Consider the following 12627-nt stretch of genomic DNA (forward strand, 5'->3'; position numbering starts at 1 on the left):
AATTTCTATTGTTGGGTGTATTTTCATAGTGACTACAGAATCACCTCTGCAGATTAATTACAGTTGTTGTTGTGTTAACATAGCAACTGTAGAATCACTGTAACAGATTAATTACTGTAGTTGTTGTTACCATAGTAACTGTAGAAACACCACAACAGAATAATTACTGTAAATGGTGTTTTACCATAGCAACAATATCATAGTGACTATAGAATCACCAAAACAGATTAATTACTATTGTTGTTGTGTTACCATAGCAACTATAGAATCACCACAACCAATTAATTACTGTAGTTGTTGTGTTATCATAGCAACTATAGAATCACCACAACAGATGAATTACTGTAGTTGGTGTGTTACCATAGTAACTGTAAAATCACCACAACAGATGAATTACTGTAGTTGGTGTGTTACTATAGTAACTGTAAATCACCACAACAGATGAATTACTGTAGTTGGTGTGTTACTATAGTAACTGTAAAATCACCACAACAGATGAATTACTGTAGTTGGTGTGTTACTATAGTAACTGTAAAATCACCACAACAGATGAATTACTGTAGTTGGTGTGTTACTATAGTAACTGTAAAATCACCACAACAGATGAATTACTGTAGTTGGTGTGTTACTATAGTAACTGTAAAATCACCACAACAGATGAATTACTGTAGTTGGTGTGTTACTATAGTAACTGTAAAATCACCACAACAGATGAATTACTGTAGTTGGTGTGTTACTATAGTAACTGTAGAAACGCCACAACAGATTAATTATTGTAGTTGGTGTGTTACTATAGTAACTGTAGAAACGCCACAACAGATTAATTATTGTAGTTGGTGTGTTACTATAGTAACTGTAGAAACGCCACAACAGATGAATTACTGTAGTTGGTGTGTTACTATAGTAACTGTAAAATCACCACAACAGATGAATTACTGTAGTTGGTGTGTTACTATAGTAACTGTAGAAACGCCACAACAGATTAATTATTGTAGTTGGTGTGTTACTATAGTAACTGTAGAAACGCCACAACAGATTAATTATTGTAGTTGGTGTGTTACTATAGTAACTGTAGAAACGCCACAACAGATTAATTATTGTAGTTGGTGTGTTACCATAGTAACTGCAGAAACGCCACAACAGATTAATTATTGTAGTTGGTGTGTTACCATAGCAACTGTAGAATCACCACAACTATCTTAATACATAACTCAAGTACTTTACTGTAGTATGATTAAAAACACCACAGTATTCAAAATAAATGACTATAGTATATTTCCATGTGCCTTTACTAGGGTACAGTGTGTTTCTGAAGATCTCTCTGTTGGCACTGCAAGGCACTGACTAAAGTCTGACAGCAAGCCAGGACACATTTTTCCAAAACACACCAGAAACATCTGTGCTTTACTGTAGTATATTTCCCTTTTAAGGATTGCAGCCACACTGCAGACGTGTTTCTCTTATTCACTATTTTTGTCCCAGTACAAATATGCAAACATCCTTAAATCGAGCAAAATGAGTAACCACACCTAAAACTCTTCACCAAGAATCATTTGAATCATGAATCATTTGAATCATGAATCATTTGCTGACACATTAAACGACTCTATTTAAGAATCACAGCTTGACCCAAATACATATTAGTTGTTCTCTGACATCTTTGTTTTAACACTATCCTTCAAAACACTAGCACTTACACATTTATTTCAATCAGTTTTTCATAATGTCAAACTGAATCATGAGTAGTATGATCACTTATAGTCCGACTCAGAATAGGAGTGTTGATTCATTTTGGCAATCGTTCAGCTGCTATGCCTAATAACTCAACAATATTTACCCAAATTTTGACATTTTATTCAAACCCTTCCAGCTGCAACCCAGTAACCACACTCATTCACACATACACACATACACTACGGCCAGTTTAGTTCATCAGTTCCCCTATAGTGCATGTGTTTGGACAATGGGGAAAACCAAAGCACCCGGAGGAAACCCACGCCAACACTGGGAGAACATGCAAACTCCACACAGAAACACTAACTGACCCAGCCGAGACTCGAACCAGCAACCTTCTTGCTGTGAGGCCACAGTGCTGCCCATTTTGACATTTTAATATAACTTGATTTTTAGACAGATGCATATAATATCCTTGCGGTAAATATTAAGTCAATTTTGAAAGATTCACTTCATAATAGCCTCAATAGAAAACAAAACACAGAGAAGCATAAAAACACATGAAAAAATCTCAGTTAATTAAAAGTATTATGATATTAAAACACTGATATTGTCTAAAATTAATATTTTAAAAATGATTACAAATTATTAAAGATGTCTGTGCATGTATCCTCTTTTTTGTTGTTGTCATTTTGACCAATTATGTTAATTTCATGCAAATTCACCAAAGAAAAAAAGCACAATATTAATTTCAATTCTGGAAGAAACATTTTCAGTAGTTTAAAGAATAAAACAACAATCATTTTACCCAAACACCCAACTGTAAATCATAAATCCAGAGATTTTTCAAGTGATCTCAATTTGATTATTTATTACAGTAGATGTACAAACTGCGGAATTGGCTTGTATACCTTTAAACACCAGAGATCAGACTTGATTCTCAGGAAATGCTTTCAATATCGTATGGAATGTGGCATATAGTTATGAATTATGATGGACTTTTCAATGCAATATTCTGTATTTTCCTTCATGCCTGTAACATATTCTTGCCTACAGGTTTGGCGTCTCTCCAACTGATCTAATATGATCAGCAGTTCATACATTTTTTTACCATAGTTTTACTGCACTTATTGATGCACTGCAGTATTATTGGTATGCTTTATTAATTAAAATAATTCTGACATTTTCTGAAGTTTCTAATTATATATATATATATATATATATATATATATATATATATATATATATATATATATATATATATATATATATATATATATATATATATATATATATATATGCGTTGGTATAAAATGGAATTTTATTATATTTCTTTGACTTAAATAATGATTAAATAATAAATGAATGAATGCAAAAATAAAAGCAAAATAAATATGATTTATTATTTATTTTGCTTTCATTTATGCATTTATTCATTATTTATTTATTATTTAAGTCAAAGAAATATAATAGAATTCCTCAAATAAATAAATAAATAAATATTATAGGTAAAAATATAATAAATATTTATAAATAAATAAATAAAAGCAAAATAAATTATAAATATTATTTATTAAAATGAATAATAAAATATTATAAATAAATAATACATATATTTAAATAGTAAATACAAATATTAATATTAATTCTGACGGTCTGAAAGCATTTACAGTGTCTTTTCCAGGTCAAACATGACTGGACTGCATTATTATTATTATTATTATTATTATTATTATTATTATTATTATTATTATTATTATTATTATTATTATTATTTTACTTTAATTTGTGCATCTTCCATAGTGTCAGATCGAATTAGTTATCCCATTATCTCAGCTCACTGTAGTGTTTTTCCATGTAATATCAGCCTTGTCTATACAACAAACAACAACAACAACAAAAAACATTATCCCAATCCAGAATCCTGGTTTTCCTCTTCACGGATGAGCATGTGATATGCTTAAGCTGCCACCAAAATAATTCCCAGTGCCAAAACACTCTGGAGATAAGCAGATGGTGCTATATCTGCGTCCACGTCTCAAAGTGCGGGATTAAAAATAAACAAGCGCACATTGTGAAAGGCATGATCTCAGCGCTGGCGCTCACACAGGCTTTACACTTCAGCTGCAAAAACAAAGTGGACATTGGAAGTGTAATGCTGGCGATACTGCAATAAAACTGAGCTCAAACTCGAGAAGAAGCAACATGAGACGTTATACCACATTTGGGATTGTAGATAGGAGTACAATGCTTTTCTTACTTAGAGGTTTTGTCTTGTTTCTAGTGCAAACATGATATAATATAATATTATAATGACATTAAAAGAGTTAGCGTACAAGTAATCTAAATGTAATCCAGATTACATTACTATAAATGTGCTAATCCATTGTATTACTGACTACAAGTTTTGTAACTGATCAGTAATCAATAAACTAGTTATTAAAAGAATTGAAATTTCACATGAGGGCTAATAATTTTGTCAATGTGACATCAAATAAGGGTTGGCATAAAAGTCATCCAAATGTAATCCAGATTACTTTACTGTATATGTGCTAATCCGTTATAATACCGACCTCAAATTTGTAACTGATCAGTAATCAGTAACTAGTTATAAAAAAATTCACATGAGGTCTAACAATTTTGTTTATATGACATCAAATAAGAGTTAGCATAAAAGTAGTCTAAAAGTAATCCCGATTACGATACTCTAAATGTGTTATATTATTGACTACAAATTTTGGAACAAGTTATTAAAAGAATTAAAATTTCACATGAAGGCTAAATATTTTGTCTATGTATGTGACATCAAAAAAGGGTTAGCATAAAAGTAATCTAAATGTAATCCAGATTATGTTACTATAAATGTGTTTATCTGTTATATTACTGCCTACAAATTTAGTAACTGATCAATAATCAGTATCTAGTTATTAAAAGAATTTAAATTTCACGAGGGATAATATTTTGTCTGTGTATTTGACATCAAATAAGGGTTAGCATAAAAAGTAATATACATGTAATCCAGATTACGGTACTATAAATGTGTTAATACATTAAAATACTGACAAATTTGTAACTGATCAGTAATCAGTAACTATCTATTAAAATAATTATCATTCATTTGAGGGCTAATAGTTTTGTCTATGTATGTGACATCAAATAAGAGTTAGCGTAAAAGTAATCTAAATGTAATCTAGATTACGTTACTATAAATGTTTTAACTGACATATTATCAACTACAAATTAATTGTAGTCTACAAAACTGATCAGTAATTAGTAACTAGTTATTAAAAAAAATTCACATGAGGGCTAATAATTTTGTTTATATGACATCAAATAAGAGTTAGCATAAAAGTAGTCTAAAAGTAATCCCGATTACGATACTCTAAATGTGTTATATTTTTGACTACAAATTTTGTACTAATTTTGTATAAACGGTTAAAAGAATTAAAATTTCACATGAAGGCTAAATATTTTGTCTATGTATGTGACATCAAATAAGGGTTAGCATAAGAGTAATCTAAATGTAATCCAGATTATGTTACTATAAATGTGTTTATCTGTTATATTACTGCCTACAAATTTTGTAACTGATCAATAATCAGTATCTAGTTATTAAAAGAATTTAAATTTCAAGAGGGATAATATTTTGTCTGTGTATTTGACATCAAATAAGGGTTATCATAAAAAGTAATATACATGTAATCCAGATTACGGTACTATAAATGTGTTAATACATTAAAATACTGACAAATTTTGTAACTGATCAGTAATCAGTAACTAGCTACTAAAATAATTATCATTTTATTTGAGGGCTAATAGTTTTGTCTATGTATGTGACATCAAATAAGAGTTAGCGTAAAAGTAATCTAAATGTAATCCAGATTACATTACAGTAAATGTGCTATTCTGTTAAAATACAAATGAATTTTGTAACTGATCAGTAATCAGTAACTAGTTATTGAAATTATTATATTTCATCAGTGACATCAAGCAAGAGTTAACTTAAAAGTAATCTAAATGTAATCCAGATGATGGTACTATAAATGCGTTAACCCATTACATTAGTGAAAAATTTTGTGACTGACTTTAAATTAGTAGCTAGTTATTATTAAAAGAATTACAATTTCATTTGTGGGCTAATCATTTTGTCTATGTATGTGACATCAAATAAGGGTTATCATAAAAGTAATCTAAATGTAATCCAAATTACGTAACTATAAACGTGTTAATCCAGCCTGATCTCACAAGAAAACGTAAGTATTTTACGTTTTGTCAGTTTAGTGGCTAATTCGTACAAATTCGTATGAGTTCAGTTGTAGGAAATTGTACGATTTTAAAAAGGAGGCGTGGCACCTAACCCCACCCCTAAACCCAACCGTCATTGGGGGATGAGCAAATCGTACGAAAATGTACGAATTAGATCCTACGAATTCATACGAATTAGCCACGTGAGATTGTGTTGGTTAATCGTTATATTACCGAATACAAATTTTGTTACTGATCAGTAATCATGAGCTTAAAATTTCACATGAGAGCTAATAGTTTTGTCTATGCAAGTGACATCAAATAAGGGTTAGAGTAAAGAGTAATCCAGATTGTGTTAGCATAAATGTGTTAATCCTTAATATTGACTGCAAATTGATAAGTAATCCACCCAGCTGAGCTTGCAAGAGGAAATGTCAGCCGATGTTGTTACAGAAATGAATGCGAGGTGAATCAGCGAAAGCTCTTATTAATTATTTGAAAGGTCACCTGCGCCGCACCTTTCCTTAAACACACTGCAATTTTAGGAATGTGTCGAATGCAGCACAAACTCATGTTCAGTCCGTCCCAGCACCTGCAGTCATTTCTGGAGAGACATACTGTACAGAAGCGGTCACGGGGGCACAACACGTTCACAACGTACACTTTTTATACCTTATTTACCTGTAAAGGTTCATGTTGTGCCTCTGTGTCTTCAGAAAAGTCATGCTGCAGTGGAAACAGAATGAATATTGTGTCTGACTCCATCATGAGCTTGGAGGACTGCATCCATACATCTCTGCACTGACTCAAATCACTGATTAATAAAGTCATCTGGAATGGCAAAGAAAGCCTTCTTGCAGGACTCCCAGAGTTCATCAAGAGTCTTTGTGTTCATCTTCAACACCTCCTCCTTCTCATGCTCAATATTGTTCATATCTGGTGACTGGGCTGGCCAATCCTGGAGCACCTTGACCTTCTCTGCTTTCAGGAGCTTTGATGTGGAGGCTGAAGTATGAGAAGGAGCGCTATCCTGCTGGAGAATTGTCCCTCTCCTGTGGTTTGTAATGTAATGGGCAGCACAAATGTCTTGATACCTCAGGCTGTTGATGTTGATCATCCACTCTGCAGATCTCTCTCACACCCCCATACTGAATATAGACCCCCAAACCATGATATCTCCTTCACCAAACTTTACTGATTCTAAGAGAATCTTGGCTCCATGTGGGTTCCAGTAGGTCTTCTGCAGTATTGGTGATGGTTGGGATGCAGATCAACAGATAATTCAGCAGAATAATCCACCTTCTGACACGTTTACAAAAGATCCACTAGAAGTCCAGTTATTATTTGTTGCTTTTTACAACAGGGATCACAACAAGACTTTTGTCAGGTAGTGTAGGAAGGAACAAAGACCAGTTTTAATTCAAGATGCAAATAGATGTAAGAATGACAACCAATCAGCATGATTGCATCCTGAATCCTGATTGGGAGTCGTTTCAGGCTTCAGATTCGGGAGTCGTTTGATTCTGAATCATGCGCAGAAAGTAAAATTATGCCCCATAATGCATTCAGAATCTCTTTACTTTTGCATTTAGAGAAATCTTTATTTTATAAAACAGTGAAACCTTAATAAATTATAAGTGAACTATATTAAATCTGAAAAGTTTTCCAATTGAACTTTTTTTAAAACCATGGACTCCAGAACATTATTATGGCTCTTTTTTTAATTAATTTAAATAATTAGACAATTTTATGGGGAAATTTCTAATTATAATTCAATTTTTTAAACCATATTATTATTTTAATATCAACTTATATCATTATACATTTATAAAAACATTTAATCTAACATTAAAATGACTAGACTGTTATTATATTTCTTTGACTTCTTAATTGCTCAACCACAGTTTTCTATTATATGACTTAAGGAATGTAAATATTACTCTCAGTAATGCACACATTTCTGATTTAACTTTGAAATTAAAACATGACATACATAAATGTTGCTTCATGCTGATTTATCATCAAATATTAAGTAAAAACTAACACAATTATGAATATAGTTGACAAAAATTATGACTTACATGATCAAATTCAAAAAGCAAAGCACCAAATATGCAACCTTAAATAGTCAAAACTGCATAAAACCTGAAATAATGTTAATTCTGAGGGTATTTGCAACCTTTTCTTCATAAATAAGCATTGTTGTGAGATATTTATGACCTGAATGCATTATGAGGGTTATTAACGCATGTAGTTTGTGCTGATATCACTTCAGATATAGTATGCAATTTTGAAAACAACATCAGATATAAACGCAGCAAAAGAACTGAACACAGAGGAAAAGAATAAAAAGCAACACCAATACTTTATTCTTGCCTAAATTTTCTTTTATTGAAAAAGGCCAGGGTGCAAATGTCAAATAAAAAATAAAATAAAAGACAAGCATATATTTTCAAGCATTTTAATACAAACTTAATATAAACTATTTCAGTCCCTCTTGACATGTAAGACACTGACTCAAAATACTTTGTTATACCATAATTTGTTTTTATCAAGTATTGCACAATGTAGGTACAAAATTAATATATACGATTACATTGTCCATAATATAGCAAAAATCTGTTGTGACTCTTAACAGAAAATACAACTCTTTTTGTTTCAAAAAAGCAAATATTCCCACACCGAAATCCCAACACGAAGGAATATTCTGTACACAATCTTTAGAGTTTGAGCTATTATTCTTAAAGATGAATTTCTCTTTTAAAAAAAGGAAACAAAAAACAAAATATATTATAACGTAAAGCTTCTGCAGCCATCACAGATCACTGGAGTAGTAAAAAGATATAAATGCAATACCATGTTGTAGAAACAATATATATACTCTGATATTTTACAAACTCTGTACTCAATTAAATTATACAATTAGAAAAAAAGACCACGTAACCCCAGATATTCATATATATATATATAAAGAGTTTAGATGCAAAAACCTCTAAATGCCGTCTGAAGTTGTCCTCTAAAATGAGTGTTTTTATCAGTCTCCTGTGTGTATGTTCAGTAACATCACTTTTATAGCCAATGAGAAGTCCTTTTCCTGATCTTTAAAGTGAAATATCTCAACATAAACAAAAGGAGGCTGAGAAAAACGTTCATTTTTGATGGATATTTCAGACGGCGCTTGGAGGTTTCTGCATCTGAACTCTTCATATGTATACACACACATTTCATTAGTGCCAATTTCTTAAAAATCAGCAAGTCTTACCCACTTTAAAATACTGTAAGAGGCCAGAACTTGAACTTCTGTGTAGTTGTTTTTTTTTTTCCCCAATATTTTAGAGTATTTTTCTTCCAAAAAGGTAGTAAAAAATCTTTTTTTTCGTTTTTGTTTTTTGCATTATTGGCATAAAAGGAAAAGACAACATTGACGCGTGTTGACCAGGCTTGGATGTGCATGTGTGCGTGTAAGTGTGTGTGTGTGTTTGTGTATAACACAAGCTTTCAGTACAAACTCAAGGGAGCCAAGATTGAAGGAAGAAAGTAAATAAATCAAATTAAATAACACCCTTGGGCACATGCGCTTATCGGTGACGACCGGGGTCTTGGTTTCCACATCACAAGTGAGTCTTTGCCTTACGTTTTCCTTTAGCCAACAATCGCTCCTCAGTTAGCCATGACCGGCTGGAACTGCTGGTTGGAATACTGCATGTTGCCCAGACTGAAGTTTAAGCCCTCCATGAGCGACTTGTCATTGACGCTCCCGTACGCCGTGAACACGTCAAAGGCATTGCTGTATGGTAATGGGCTGAGCGTATTCTCGCTAGCGAACGCCGCGCTGGAGCCCTGCAGATTGGGGAACACAAACTCCTTGGCGTTGGGAGACAAAGCTGAGGGTTTCTGCGGCTGCGGACTACCGAGGCCGAAACCGTAGAGTGAATGCATGGAGCTGGAAATGGCTTTCTGCTTGAGGAGGCTGTTGACATTCAGGCCCAGATTGGTGGGCGATGTGCGTGCAACTTTCCCACCATTTCGGCCGCTGTTCTTCATTTTAGTGGAGCCGAATTTGGTGGCGGCGAATGAGGCGGTGGTGAAGGTTAAAGGCTGAGCGGAGCGTGGTGGCATGAAGGATGGACTAACCGACGCCGACTGACCGAACGGTGGCGGCGACGGAGAACTGGACTCAGAGGACACGCCCACCGGCTCGCTGATTGGCATGAACACCTGAGCCTCGGGGTTAAAACTGTTTCTGATTTCTTTATCCAACTCGGAGCCATTTTCAGTATTATCGTCAACGTACAGCACCTTAACGGCTCCCTTTTCTCCAATCTGATAGGACACCTCGAAAGGGTCGATCCAAACGCTGAGGTCCTGAGGCAAGTTATTGCGGACATCCTCGATGTCCAGTCCGCTTTCTTTGGCTGCTTCCTCTACGACCGGATCTACTTTTTCACCCACGTGGATGCACCTAAACCCGGATCCTTTATATGGCTTATCAGGGTACCAATGTCCTTCGTATTTCTTCTTCAACTGCCTCTCCAGCTCCTCACCGAAAATATTAACCCGCCTCCGTGGGAGTTTGTTGTAAAGATAGGAAATGATGAAGTTCAGCGCTACTTGTATTTCAAGCTGCATAGCTGTTTTAGTCGAGAGCTGCGTTTTTAGTGTCGAGTGCTGCAAAAACCTCCAAGGCAGTAGTGATCAGTGGGTGCTGGTGGATGATGGGGAAAATCGTCTCCTTGAAAAGGGGAAGAAAAAAGAAGGCAAGGTGTTCAGACTGAGCTGCACATTATGTAAACAAACACATCAAACCCTCCATTTGATCTGCTTTAAATTCGCCTCATTCAGCGCTGAGGGAGATTACATAACAAGGATTCTCTTCCCTGCTTATTCCGTCAACTGTTGCGTAAAAACGCCTTTTATGCGAATTTAGGGCATCCGAGCACAATGCGACACAGCGAGGCGATATTGCGCAACAGATCGGCGATCGGATTTCCCGACGGCCGCGACCAATGGCGTGCAGCTCCGCTCGGGGCGTGTGTAGCAGCCTATGTGTTGACCAAATTAGTATGTGTGTCCAAATAAACGTACGATGCACACTAGACTCGACTATCTACATGTAGAATGGTTCAATTCCACCGTAAGCAGGCGTCTGGCGTGTTTTAAACCCTGACGAGCGTCGAACGCTCGGTTTGAGACACGGCCATTATTATGATGAATATGGAATGAGAACATTCTAGATGCTTTGACGCGGAGAAGAGCGAAATAAACGAGCGAAACACGACGAATGAAGGCTTTCTGACGGATTGAACTTTGGCACGGTGGATGTTGTGTGGATTGTCGTGTGGTCAGCAGAGCCCAGAACTGCCCTGATCACACATTTCCGTAAAACACACACATATATAGGAGAGAGAGAGGGGGGGATCACATGACTGTAAGGCGAATTGATCATAAATCGAACCATTTATCAAACATCCAGCTCTCAGATCAAGCAGAATATAAATTAATCACCGCCTTAAAGCGATAGCTAACTGGAAGATATATTTGTCACTCAAAAACGATTATATCAGATCATCTGTCATTCAACGCGTCGTTTTCCTATACAATAAACCGTAAATATCGTCTTTTCGAGTTCCACCGAGCTCGAATGTCAGATATATTGTCACAATCTACCCCTTTAGGGAAATGACATTGAAATGCAGCGATGTATTTACTGAATGATCATATCAGCGCCAGATACTTACATTAAACGACCGTTTTTCCTCTCCGCTTCGGTTGCTAGCTAGCAGATGTCGACAGGAATATTCCAGTTGGGTTGCATGGATATGATTAAGTTGATTTAATGCTGATTTTTCTTTTGGAGTCTGTTGTCAGGCAATCCGACTCCCCACTGCCTGGGAGTTTTTACAACTCTGCCCTTTAAACTCGGCTCTGGATCTGCTTTATAGCGCTCCTCCGCCACGGACATGATGTGGGCGGTGATGCGGTTTCCAGAGGTCAAAACCCCAGCGGGGCTTACGATTGGACGACCGTGCTGACGTAACATGTTTGCCTCCGAATTCCCCTCTCTAACTGGCTTCGCGCCGCGTCAATAATCAAAGCGTCCCGCCTCGTGACCAATAAGCGTGAAGTACACTCAAGGCTGGCGTTAAATGTTATGTATTAAATATCTTCCTCCCACACGCAGATCTAAACGCTATAATAAATCGCCTGTTTTATTATGACTCATGGAAAACTCAGTAAGCTCTCATAAAACTGTTTCCAGCGCTGCGGTTTCATACGAGCTCCTGGCAGTATTTAAATGCTGTGTGAATGCTGATTGTGTGTTGATTTCAGCAGGTTAAATAGAGCGCAGGGCAGCGCGGAGGGACTCTGGTCATCTGGCCACCGGGTTGTGATCTGTCCTTGTGGTGCTTTTGCGTGGACAGGTCCTCCTCTGCTATTGGTTGGTCGTGCATTCGTCATCAGCGTGTATGCAAACACACGCTTGTTCATCTGGACCCCCAAATATGATCATCCTCTGCGAGGGACCCCAATGTAAAATGGCTTTCTGTAGAAGATTTACATTAGTTATGTGTGTAGAAAAAAATTATATATATATATATATATATATATATATATATATATATATATATATATATATATATATATTATATATATATATATATATATATTATTTGCATATTTTTCTACTGTGTTGATTGACTGATCTGT

General features: G+C 35.2%; 1 protein-coding gene across 1 annotated transcript; it reads right to left on the reverse strand.

Annotated features, from left to right (window-relative positions):
* Positions 1 to 8284: 8284 nt before the first annotated feature.
* tob1b (transducer of ERBB2, 1b) lies at positions 8285 to 11844 on the reverse strand. The gene is made up of 2 exons (XM_056469575.1): positions 11658 to 11844; positions 8285 to 10651 (listed from the first exon to the last, which is right to left on the reverse strand). The coding sequence occupies exon 2, from the start codon at positions 10546 to 10548 to the stop codon at positions 9580 to 9582; it is 969 nt and encodes a 322-aa protein (XP_056325550.1). The 5' UTR covers positions 10549 to 10651; positions 11658 to 11844; the 3' UTR covers positions 8285 to 9579.
* Positions 11845 to 12627: the final 783 nt, after the last annotated feature.

This window comes from Danio aesculapii, chromosome 12 (assembly GCF_903798145.1).
Source record: "Danio aesculapii chromosome 12, fDanAes4.1, whole genome shotgun sequence".
In the NCBI taxonomy this organism is placed as follows: domain Eukaryota; kingdom Metazoa; phylum Chordata; class Actinopteri; order Cypriniformes; family Danionidae; genus Danio; species Danio aesculapii.

What these genes read in the sequence shown, in the direction of transcription:
- tob1b (XM_056469575.1), bottom strand. Translation starts at nt 10,548, where the DNA reads ATGCAGCTTGAAATACAAGTAGCGCTGAACTTCATCATTTCCTATCTT.